The 12,684-nt window shown below is 48.2% G+C and overlaps 1 protein-coding gene across 1 annotated transcript; it reads left to right on the top strand.

Annotated features, from left to right (window-relative positions):
* Positions 1–2,121: 2,121 nt before the first annotated feature.
* On the top strand, positions 2,122–12,519 carry ITPRIP (inositol 1,4,5-trisphosphate receptor interacting protein). The gene is made up of 2 exons (XM_010135590.1): positions 2,122–2,161; positions 10,854–12,519. The coding sequence occupies exon 2, from the start codon at positions 10,867–10,869 to the stop codon at positions 12,517–12,519; it is 1,653 nt and encodes a 550-aa protein (XP_010133892.1). The 5' UTR covers positions 2,122–2,161; positions 10,854–10,866.
* The last annotated feature ends 165 nt before the right edge of the window (positions 12,520–12,684 follow it).

Below are 12,684 nucleotides of genomic sequence, written 5' to 3'. Positions count from 1 at the left end.
AGAAGGCATAAATGTGTGCCCTACTGTGAATTCCAGGTTTTGCAGGGATGTGGGCTCAGCTGTGTAAGCAAAACCTTCTGCCCATTCAGCCCTCAGTGTGGGCAGTAGGAAGGGACGTGGGTAGCCAAGCTTCAAGCAGCTTGATGGACCAACAGCTGACCCGGGAATGCAGGTGCAACAGGGCTTCTTTTTTTTTTTTTTTAGCTTGTTTTGATTTCCACACACGTGAGGCGTGCAAAGAGGTTGGCTGAGCCAACTTTGACCTGCAGTTCAGCAAAATAAACAGGTTTTACTGCCATTATCTGAAGGCCAGACTAGCTGCTGAGCTTCACTGGAGCATGGGCAGGTTTGATTTCTGGCATGGGAAGGAGGCCCGTGTATAAGGCTGACCCACAACAAACTCAGGGGAGCGAGAAGAGATTTTTGCTAGCACGTGAGACTGTTAAGCTTTGGAACAGGCTGCCCAGGGAAGTGTTTGAGTCACCATCCCTAGAGCTATTTAAAAGATGTGGAGATGTGGCACTTAGGGACATGGTTTAGTGGTGGAGTTGGCAGTGCTGGGTTAACAGTTGGAATCAATCATCTTAGAGGTCTTTTCTGATTCTATGATTCTATCACACAGTGCAGATGCACCCACTGCTGAGAAGGGCCTTCTTGTAATGACTTTAAACCATCCCCTAAGGTTCAGTCAAGGTTTTTCCAACATCTATATGCATATAGTAGAGAGGAAACCTCAACTTAAACTCTCTCTTTTGAGATTTAAAAATTATTTTAACAAGTGAGGGCGTGTAAGCCCTATAGCAGCAGTTCCCACACAGCACTTTCCTCCAAGCAGAAGAGCCTGCTGTACCAAACTGGCCCTGAGCCACCGTGAGACCAGGCGCTGCAGGCCCCGAGATCTAAGAAACTGGGATATTACAGGGTAGATCCAGCCCCTTGGGGATTGGGTTGTCTCGCTCCTGTGTTTGGCAGTCTGTCCTGCTGCTGGTAGTGTCATGGCGCGGGTTGTGCAGAGGCATGAGCAGCTCTGTGAGGTACTGGGAGGTCAGGGCAGAGCCTGTTTGGCCAATTTTCATTTGCCTGTTTTGCCCTCACAGTTGAAGACAGAAATGGAGAAGTGAAACTGTACACACAGTCTGGTCAGAGCAGGTATGTGGGAGGAGGTAGGGTTAAGCCATCCCCTCCCCAACAGCTGAACAGTGAGGGGGTTCAGGAGAGCAAGGACACATCGACCTAATGCTGAGCCCTTAAAGGACCCAGATCCAAAGCTCTGCTCAGCCCACGGAGGGGTAGTCATTATTTCATCATCCTTTGGATCAAGACAGAGGGTTTGAAGTGGTGATCGTGGCTGGTAATGAGGTTGGTGGATTCCTGTTCCCCACCCCGCTTGTGTGTGACTGGGTAACAACGTCTCTTCTATCTGCCTGCAACCAGCTTGCCAGGCCCATCCCCTCCTCCTTCTGCTGGGAGGACTTCACTTCATTTCCTGTTTCACCTAAAATTTCTTAACCACTCTCTCCTAAAATACGGTAGTTTATCTTTTGCGGTTCTGTTTCACATATTCCTGTATGCTCTTGACTGATTTCCTGCCTCTTCCTCTGCATTTTCTGTTTCTCACATTAGCTCTATAAACTCAGCTCCTCGAGCAAGTATTTCTACCTCACAAGCTACTTAAAGCAGCTAGATGCCTTTTCTGGAACAAACCAACCCCAGACAAAACTGTCCCAGCCCTAGCACTTATGCAGCTGCTCATTTGACCGTAATCCATTTTAAATGGTGGCTGAGGATGGAGAGAGAGGAGGGAGGTCCTTGCTTGCTAGTACGTCTACAACGCTGACAAATTCGCGGTGTGGTTTGCAGGCTTTTCCATTGGAGAAGCTCTTTGACTGAAGCCCTGATCGCTTCAAACCTGATTATTTCTTGTCTCTTATGATCATTTTATTAGGAAAGAGGGTGAGTTAATCTCTCTTTTAATCAATCTCTAATTTAGATAACTGCATTATGTACCCGTCTTCTGCCTGAACTTCCTCATTTGGTCTCTTTGTGTTTTGCAGACTTCCTGGTGGTGCTTTAGCAGTAGGTGACTGAATGTAGCCTTCTCTGCATCACAGCGATAGCATGAATGTGAAGTTTAATGAGCACCTGCAGAGTCGTGTAGCAGGTAAGTGCTCCAGGGGTCATCCTTCCTTCCAGATTTGATGAGATTTAAAAAAGCCTCTTGATGGGCTCTCACTGGGAGATCTTGAGCCTTGCATCAGAAATGCCGGAAGGAAAGTGGTGTGGTTCATATTTTAGTAAACATTCCCAGCCGCAAGGGTCAGACAGCACTTGCAAAGCAAAAGTAGCAATATTGTGAAGGTTAAACTTGGAAATGGCTTCAGTTTAGGAGATCAGTGTTAAAAGCCTCTCTCTTTTGACATTCAGTATAAAATTGCCTTTATCTGACTGCTTGGTACCATTGGGATCTATTCAGGGAGTGATGGCAGAAGGGAAGCAACAGGTCCAATCTTTGCTGACAGCAGCTACTGCTGCATTTGCTGCTATGTGAGAGAACTTGCCAGAGGTACCTTACCCAGACTGGGAAGGCACTAGATCACCCTGCTTCCAGGTGTAAGAGGGGAGAGCAAAGGCCTGGAAGTGCCTGGACAACCTCCTGATTATCAGAGGTGACAGCAGAGACAGCAAGATTGAAGGGAAATAGGGACTTTTACAAACCAGCGGTGTGTAGAGTTTCCACGTTTGTACGAAACCCCCTGAAAAACCCACTGAAAGTAGAACTGCCAGGTGAAACCCAGACATCTGGCAGTGTCACTCTGTGAGCATGTGACAGGAGGCTCTGCGGGTAGCAGTGGTGAGAAGGGAAGAACCGGACCTGTTGGCAGAGGGAGCCACCAGTGCCACAATCCTGGCTGCCACAATGTCCTGCTACAGCTCTGAGTACCTGCTACTTAGTGTACTCCAAGTGATTTTTTTTTCTTTTTCTTATTTATTCTGGATCTGCTTCTGTGTTGGGTGGTGTCTGTCCCATTCTTCCCATCCCAGTCAGTTCAAACATCTCCTCTGCTCTAGCAAAGCTCAGCTTCCCTGGCATGTTCTTCCAGACAGGCCAAATCAAAGCCATGAGAGATGGCCCATTGCCATCTTCCTGTGTGTAAATGAAACTCTTTTTCCTTCCCCCCTCCCACCGTCTTTCATTATTATCCCTCTTCCAGAGGCAGGTTTTTCTGGCTGATCTAGCACATTATTTGTATTGGTGATATTTGCCTCAAGGCAGAAATGCTTTTTCAGCATTTCTAGGGAAAGCAAATGATGCACCCACTGCTGTGCATGTGGCTTGGAAAACGAAACATGGTGTTGGCAAGGATGAGGACCATTGAGGCCAACTGTTGCAGAATTTAAGCCCTCTTAGGCACAGCCTCTGATTCCTATGGTTATTTCAGTTGCCTGGCAAAGGAAAACGTACTGTTCCTTCGCTTTTGAAACCATGGGGAAGAGCACGTAGAGGACGTTCTTAATGCCTGAGCAGAAAAGTGACATTAGCTATAAGGTGTCAGCTGAGACACCTGTGTAACCAACTGTATATTTCTCTGGGTTGCCTCAAGGTATGGTGGGCACCATCGATTGAAAAGATAGTTTGTGGCCAAACTCAAATGAAAACCATGAAAATCAGCTTCAGAGTGTCTTGCTTGCAGTTTTTCCAAACTGCAGAGGATTTGTGATTATCAGGGAGCACCTGATAAGAAGTAGGTTCCCACGCTGCCCACAGGGAGGGAAGTAGTTCCCTGAAACCAGATACTGCCAGAATCCCAGCAGGGCTAAGAGCTTGTTTTGGAGAAAGCACATGCAGTGATAAGGAGACTTTCCTACAGGCAGGGGTAGTTAAGCAGTAGTCTAGACTGCCTTAGGAGGTGGAGATAGAGATTTGCTGGAAGCTTTTCAGAGCAAAGTAGACAAAACCTGCCAGAAATCATCCAGGTGCAGTGTAGGCAGAGGGGGGACACTCTATTGCTTTTTCAGACCCTCTTTTTTTCTTTTCTTTTTTTTTAGCTCTTGTAGAATGTTAATACATACCAGGGATGGAGCTAAGGAGACATTCTCAAGCTTAAACCATGACACTTGATGTTCATAGTATAGTGCTTCCCAGCAGGGCACGTGCTTGTGTGTGTCTGCACCCAGAATGCTTAGATCCTAAGCTACCTCCTCCTGGATGTTCAGGTACCTGACTGCCACTGGCTTCAGGTGAGAGTCTGGTTTCTAAAGGACTTTGGAGATTTACAGAATCACAGAATCATCCAGTTGGAAGAGACCTTTAAGATCATCGAGTCCAGCCGTTCACCCTGCACTAAACCGTGTCCCTCAGTGAACCAAATACCCTTGGGTTCTTGTAAACGTGAAAGAAAACACTTGGATTTTCTGCAGCACAGCCACTTCTGCACTGCAGATTGTAACCCATTCATGATAACCGAAGAAGATCCTTATCTTTTTCTCCCAGGCTGGTAGGGACAAGGATGAGATGGATGTCTGTCTTTTGGGTAGCTGGAATCCGTCAGCTGACTCTCTCCTACTGTAACACACCATGACATAAATTATCCAGAACACTAGGTGACTTACGGATATACTGCACTGCTGCGGTCCCACATAGTGAGCTGGCTATGCTCCGTCTAAGTGTCATGGCCATGCTCTTCTGAAGCTAGTCAAAAGACAGGCTGAAGGTGCTTGGCTCATGTCTGTCTCACCTCCCTGTTGAGCCATAGCTTCTTCCTGCTCTTGGAATGAGTGCAGGGTTATGATCTCAAGCTCTGAAGGAGTTACAGGGAGAAATGCCCACTGAAAGGGCCGGGTTTGTACTGTAGGTCATCCATGACACATGGTCTCAGCTCAGCCTGGTATTTGCTGCTGGTCCTGCTCACATTCAGTCTCCCATGCGGAGCTGGAAGCCCTCTTTGCTCCTTGCTAAGCTAAGCTCCTTGTCTGCTGCAGCAGAGGGGATTTCTGTGTCTGTGAGAAGGGGCCCCCAGCTATGACTCACAGTTCATTACGTTGTAACTTAGCCTTTAAGTGTGCAGAGAGGCTGTCCCTTGGCTCTCGAACAAAACCTTCCTTTGTTGTGCTTGTGTTACAAAGGAAGCAAGCCTGTGTGTTCACCCCACACATCCCAAATGAAAACCACGTGGCTTCACAGCCTTCACGGTGTGTTTGGTGCTTTTGCTGCAGCAGTGATGTTAGATAGCTCTCATCCCATTGAGTCTTTTCAGGGTGTTTCTTCCCAGCATTCAGTTTACAAACTCCTCAGTGAAAGAAAGAGCTTACAGATGTTTTCGTTTGTTGGTCGACTGAGGAAAGTGCACATGAAAATTACTAAATCTGGGTGCTTGTGGCAGTAGGCTGGTCCGTGAGTCGCTCACCTAGGTGAAAAGGGCTCTGAGTTGACACCCAGAAAGAATGAGCTTCATGGAGGTATTGTATGGAAGTGGGACAGTTTGAATTCTTGTATGGCTTTGTTTTTTTTCTTCGGATTTTTATTTGTTTATATTGAAAAGCATCATTAGCTAGCAGTACTCTGCAGCCAACATTTTTATATGCATGCATGTCTCTTGGCAATTTTTAGGTTTATGACTAGTGAGCCAAGACTGGGCTTACTGCTTCCCAAAGCATTTGTGGTGTTTCTCACGTTCTTTTCTAGAGCCACCAGGTAATGAAGTAAGAGGGCCTGATTGTTCCTGCTGGTGTACCATCCAGAGTGCCTCTGCTTAGGTCAGAGAGTCATCTTAGCAAGAGCCAAGGAAATGGGGCATTGCAGCAAAAGTGCTCTTTATTGCTCTCCCCTCTTTCCACACCCTCTACCCATCCCTGAAGGGGCTTTCACAGTCAGGTTGCTGGGTTTTTTTTTACTTTATGTAAGGAACTATATTGTGTTTTATAAAAAAGCTGGGATTTCAGGCAAAGGAATGAAGGATTTCTTCTTATTTCTGTGGTGAGTTTTGGCTACAATAGCCACCTTTGAAATGCTGTTCCTCCCCAGATGTTTGAATATAAACAGCTGTAACTAGTTAGCAAAACAATAATCTAACATGGCACAAAACCCTCCAATCCCACACAGTGTTTTTGAGGCCTGTTTAAGCAGATACTTGGGCCTGCAGGTCTCCTGGCACAGGAGTGTGACTTTGTCACTGAATCAAGACCGTGATGGAGTAGAAGATTTCAGATCAAAATTCCCATGCCTGCAATGACAATTTCTTTTTGCTGTGTTTTTGTTCAGCATCTCAGTGTGGAGGTGTCTGGCAACCCCCGATTTCTACTGTCTGTAATAGATAAGTGCTCATTGTTACATGACTGAAATGGGGCTTCATAGTTTCACATGTCAAAGATAATCCTTCCACGAGTCATGTCTGAGCTGTGCCAGTATCCACACACGCTCTTCTTAGGTGTGCTGGAGTAGTGTATCCCTGCTGGGAAATCAACTTCCTAATAATGTTTCCACCAGCCCTTTTGATACTGAAGCATTAGTTTCAATGGATGTACAATATACAGTTAAACTGGATGTGTAGTGATGAAGACAGCCAGAGTAACCGCTGCCTGATTGAACAGCACTGGTGTGATTTTTCTCCACCTCGTTGGGAATGAAGTGGGAAAAAGGAGGACAGATTTAAATAAATATTTTGTCAATTGAACCCTTTGTGTATGCTCACCACCTTTGTGAGGTGACTGTCAGATGAGATCAATGAGCCTTGGCTGCTGCACGTGCAAGGGAAGTCATGGGGCTGAGAGGGTGACAGCCAGAGTGGGTCCCAGCACGAGCATCAGGTGGAGGCCAGAGAGCATCTGTGTGGTGACATTGCTCCATACATTGTGGTTGATGCTATCAGGCTTTTGTTAAAGCATCAGAGGGTTTGTGTCCATCTGTGCTGATGAAAGATTGTGCAAAGGAACGACCAGCTACTGCCCCTGATGGGCTCCCATCTTACTGGATTTGAGGGGGAGGGAGCTGGCAAGGTTGGTTACCCAACCTTTTTTTTTTTCTCCTTAGTTTTTGTCTTTTCTCCTCCTAACAAACAAACAAAATTAAAAAAAAAAAACAACCAGAAAACCTCACCACAGAAGTTCACTCTACTCCAATTGTTTTCCTCAGAATTAACAGACAAAATTCATTTTGGCTTAAAAAGCTAAGCTGTTCCTGGCTGGGATCCTACCCTAACGGCTCAGTACGTGGGTGGGAGCCACATGCACATTTCCTACCTTTGCCCCCCTGCCTCCCTCACAGCCAGCACTATGTTCCAGTTTGTAAAATCCCTTCTTGGCCATAGCAGGGGACACCTGAGGCACTGCTCAGACTGCCCACGTGCTGCTTGCTACAAGAGCTGAGCTGGCTTGCACAGTAAAGAAGCAGGCAGGAGGCTGAGTAACACACTCCCCACGCTATTAGCTTTGTCTCCTGGTCTCCATGGGCACCCCCGCTTGGGTCCAGCCTTAAAGTGAGTAAACAGTGAGTGCTTTGGGGGCATGACCTGGTTCTGTGTTTATTTGGTTGTTATTACAGCTGTCTTTGGTGGCTGCCAGCTTCTGGGGCAAGAAATGGTGGCCAGAATCATGTTCTGGTTAGTGGCGTGATACCTGTGTGCACTGAGAAGCAGTGACTTAGAATCAGCCAGATAAATCCCCCACTTTCTGATGAAACTGAAACTCTAGCAGATGCCACATCTCTTAGCAGTTTGAAAAAGAGTGCTAGGAGGAGAATAACTCAGTTTGAGCCAGAAATAAAACTTTGTACTGTCCAGGCTTTGGGGGAGCGTGGAGGACCATGGGATTTTACGGCAACATCTTACAAACACCTCTGTGTGCAGAAAAAGCTCAGGCAGGATGGGAGGACCTCGGAACATCTCGAGTGCTACTGCAGGAAGAAAAGAACAATCTGTCCTCCTTTTACCCACAGTGGTCACTGGAAAGTTAGGTGTTCAACCTGCATCGAGAGAGAGTTAGAGGCACGAGGAAAATCTTCCTGATGGAAAAGATAGTGAGTGACTGGTAGACATGAGAGGGACTCCCTGTCCTTCCCAGGGCAAGTCAAGCGCTCCTCTGCTTGGAGAGATGCTGGCACAATCACTCCTCGCGTGGACCTGGGGCTGCGTAGTAGCGTCTGCCTCCGGAGCAATGTCAGTGCCACTCACGTGCTTATCCACCCCGAAGCCACCAGTCTGTGGGAAGGGAGGGCTCCCTAGTCCTGTACACAGGATGAGCATCAGCATTTCCTTGGAAATACTGATCTGATGACCCTGGGAGGAAAATATTGCTTCCGAAGTCCACAGCAGACCTGTTGGGCAGGAAGTCCGACTTGGGCTGTGCGACTGACCCCACTGGCACTGCAGCACACCCGGGACAGGATGTCCACGGATGTTACAAAAGGCTAATGTGTTCTCAATCAAATAGCAAAACAATAGTTATCAGGCAAGTGGCTTTGTCCAACTACTGTCCTGTGACCAAGCAGCTAATCTGGGGCGAGGCTTCCAGGCACGTTTTGGAAGGCAGTTGCTCTGCCATACCTGTTTTGTGTGGACCTGAGCAGGCCAGCTGGCTTGTTTTAAACATGGCTTAGTCACCCTGGTTTGTATTTCAGTATGTGGGCTCTGAGTGTTTGCCTTGGCTATAAGGGCCCTCCAGCCCCTTGAAGAGTCCAGCCCCACCAGCTCTCAGCAGCCCCACCAGATGCCACAGCCCCAACTTGCTGACTCAGGTGAACATGGAAACTCTTGTTTTGAGATTTGGTGCTTTGGCATGATGTCTACTAGGAGCTGGCCTAGTTGGCAGCATCCATCACACCAGGGTGCTGGATAACCTGCTGACCTGGGAGGAAACCTCACTTACTTCTGGTCTGAAATTCTTCACCAGAACAGGATTCCTGCCCTGCCCACCTCAGAAAATACTTCTTCGGTAAAAATGGTCTCAAGAACAAAACATATCTGAGTGAAGTCCTGCCAAAAACAATTCCTCACGTCCTGTGAAAGCTCAGGTCAAATCTGGTGAGCAGAGCATTGACCTGAAAGCACCCAAGTGATGAAAGCAGCAACATCAGGGGCTGGGAAGGAGACCAAACCTTAGATTACTGTTACTCCCTCCTGAATTTGGAGGAGAGCTTTCAACAGAAGTTTCTGTCATCCCAACTAAGTGATCAGAATATAAGGGCATAGAAATGTGCTCTGTTTTTAAAATATGGGCATAGAAAATTAAAACTTGAAAATTTTCTCATTCTTCTCAGTGCAAAAGAGGCAAAATTTGAACAATGAATTCCCAGCAACTAACGGCAGAAAGCAGACACCATCTTCCCCAGGGTAGTGCTCTCTCTAGTGTTATCTTCATCTTTTCCCATGAACACCCATCCAGTACGTGTCTGTTCCTAAGGCTTTACATGTAGCAGCTGGAAGGAAAACTGCCCTTACCATCTGTCCTGAGCCAGAAAAGCCCATTTGACTGTTCTGTAAATATTGATGGGGAGATGGTAGAAAAACAGCAGCATGGTATAGGGTCCCCTAAACAAAGTACATCTTTCCAAGTATTTAGCAGTAATAATAAATAGCAGTAAATAATAATAATGACATGCATCTCTGCCAGGTCCTGCACTTGGGTCACAACAACCCCCTGCAGTGCTACAGGCTTGGGGAAGAGTGGCTGGAAAACTGCTCAGTGGAAAAAGACCTGCGGGTGTTGGTCAACAGCTGATTGAACATGAGCCAGCAGTGTGCCCGGGTGGCCGAGAAGGCCAATGGCATCCTGGCTTGTATCAGCACTAGCGTGGCCAGCAGGAGCAGGGAAGGGATTGTCCCCCTGTTCTCAGCACTGGTGAGACCACACCTCGAATACTGTGTCCGGTTTTGGGCCCCTCACTACTAGAAGGACATTGAGGTGCTGGAGTGTGTCCAGAGAAGGGCAGTGAGGCTGGTGAAGGGTCTAAAGCACGAGTCCTGTGAGGAGCGGCTGAGGGAACTGGGTTTGTTTAGCCTGGGGAAAAGGAGGCTGAGGGAGATCTTACAATTTGGGGGAGATGGCTTAGATCACAGCCATGTGATCTGAGTAATGTAATGCCTTCCATGTAATGTCTTCCACAGATCAACAACAACAAAAAAAGCTTTTAAAACCACTGCCTTAAATGAAACCCTTTCCACTTTAGTAATCTTTTTGTCTTTGCCCTTTTCCTGGGACCAGAGTCATGAGGCATCTCTGGGACCAGGAGGATTTGCCATAGCCTGATCCCGAGGGTACTGAAAGGCAGGAGGAGCTTTGCCTGGAGGGCCTGCTCAGAAGCACAAAACCACACAGGCTTCCCACCCAGGGGCACCCACCACCACTGGCAGTGAAGATTGTCCTGGTTTAAGCTGGCTCTGTGGGTCCCCAGACATGCTTCCTGTGAAAGGTGGCCAGGACAGCCCTGCCTGGGCCATTGCCACGTCTGCAACATTAGTCTCCTGTGCAGGGAAAGCACTGAGCATCTCCACTCCTGCTTTTTTACACCTGGGGAGGTCCTGCCTGCTTCCTTGCTTTTCTGTTCCCTCCGGGGAACTGTAAAGGAGGGAGGATGTGCCCTCCACAGAGCCCCAACAGCATCACAATGCACTGACAGCAGCAAGTGCCTTCACAGTTCTGTTCTTCAGAGTTAATTTCGTAGGAGGACACTTTCATCCTCGCCATCTGCTGATGAAGTCTCTTTGGGAAGCTTAGCTGAAACTGGCCTAGAAGCTTCTAGACTCTTCTCAGGGTTAGAAAGGATGCCAAAGCTTTTATTCAAGTGGGAACTTTCTCTCATTCTTCTTTTGAAGGAAATATACCTCAAATGGTGGCTCATTCTGCCTTGCTTTTCCTTCCAGGGAAGGAGCTGCCATGCCCGTGGGAATCTTCCGGGTTTGCCTGGTGGTGATTACAGCCATCATCAACCACCCACTCCTCTTCCCTAAAGAGAATGGCACTGTCCCTGAGAACACGGAAGAAATCATCCAGAAGATGAAGGAGCGGGAGGAGAGCCTTCGTCTGGAGCAAATGCGATTGGAACAAGAGATCGCAGAACAGGAAGCCAGACAAAAGGCTCTTGAAAAGGCTGGAAAAGAGGTGGTGAAGGAAAGCAAAGAGGAAAAGGTCCGATGGGATCTGTGGACTGCCCTTTCCATGGTCATCTTCCTGCGGATTGAGCTCTGGAGGCAGGATTTCCAGGAAGGGTATTGGCAGGACACAGGAGGAGAAGAGGATGACATGGCTGTCCTGGGAAAAGCATTTAATGGAGTGGCCTTCCCTGACAAGGCTGTCTTGGCCAGCTTCTATGAGAAGCGTATCCTGGGTACCACTGGAGACATGGCCCGGATGCGGGAGATGGTGGAAGGCTTTGCAGATGACCTGCTGGAGGCCTTGAGGAGTGTTTGTAACCGCGATGCTGACATGGAAGTGGAGGACTGCATGGGTGTGGGGAGCATGTATGAGAATTGGAGAGTGCGTAAGCCTTTTGTCTGTGACCTGATAGTGCCTTTTGCCCCCCCAGAGCCATACTGTTTTCGGTCCCAGACCTGGTGCTCTGGTGACTCTTTTCCCCCAGATGAACAAGGTTATGGCACTATCAAGGTATGCAGGGCAGATGAGGATGTGACAGGTTGCATCTGCGATAAGACTAAACTAGGGGAAGATATGCTGTGCCTGCTCCATAGTCACACCAATACTACCAGGCCCAGCAGTGAGATGGAAGACCTCCTATGCTTCAAAAATACTCAGTATCTGGATGCCGACCAAGTCATGAAGTGGTTCCAGATTGCGGTCACCAAGGCCTGGAATAGAATTTCCCACAAGTATGAATTTGACCTCTCCTTCAGCCTCCTGGACTCACCAGGAGCCCTGAAGATAAAATTTAGATCAGGAAAATCGATTTCCTTCAACCTCACCCCTGTGGTGCAGTACGAGAACTCTGACGTTTACTTCATCTCTCATTTCCCTCGGAGCGGTCTGGCAGCAGACTTCCCCTCCAGCACTCACTGGTTTGTCACCTTTGCGGTGTATGAGAGGAGATTCATCCAGCTGGTTTCCAAAACACTACCTGCCAACGCCTGCCATGTCAGCTGCCTTCAGATCCTCTCCTTCCTCCATGGGAAGCAGTGCAGCCTCACAGGTCCAAGCGGGCTCACCAACTACCACCTGAAGACAGTGATGCTGCATCTCCTTCAGGCATGTCCCAGTCAGGCCTGGGGCCCAGAGAAGCTGGAGGCCCGTCTACAGGACATGCTGAAATTCCTGGAGAAATGTTTGCAGGAAAAGAGGCTTTACCACTTCTTCATCGGCAATGGGAAGGTACCAGCAGAGCTGGGCTTCCCCAGCATATTCCAGAGGGCTGAGCCTCTCAACCTTTTCCGCCCCTTTGTGCTACGCAGGGATGTTTACAGGAAAACAGTGGACACTTTCCACGAGATGCTCAGGAACACATCTGCACTGATAAATGAGTACACGGTGCACATTCCTCTTGCACACACCAATGGGATCCGTAAGGAATCCCTTTAACCAAAGCCAGCAGGAGAACACCCCTTCCTCTAAGCACAAGTCCAGAGGGCAGCTTTCCGAAGCCTCCTGGAGACAACCGAGTTTGCCAGTACAGCTACTTATCTGGACCTGAACTGGGTCCTGGGCCATGGTTTCTACACTGAGGGAGGGTGGGTGGGGGGAGGA

Source organism: Buceros rhinoceros, unplaced genomic scaffold (genome assembly GCF_000710305.1).
Source record: "Buceros rhinoceros silvestris isolate BGI_N320 unplaced genomic scaffold, ASM71030v1 scaffold23744, whole genome shotgun sequence".
NCBI lineage: Eukaryota > Metazoa > Chordata > Aves > Bucerotiformes > Bucerotidae > Buceros > Buceros rhinoceros.
The sequence above is the reverse complement of the archived record's forward strand: the minus strand, read 5'-3'. Positions and strand labels throughout refer to the sequence as shown.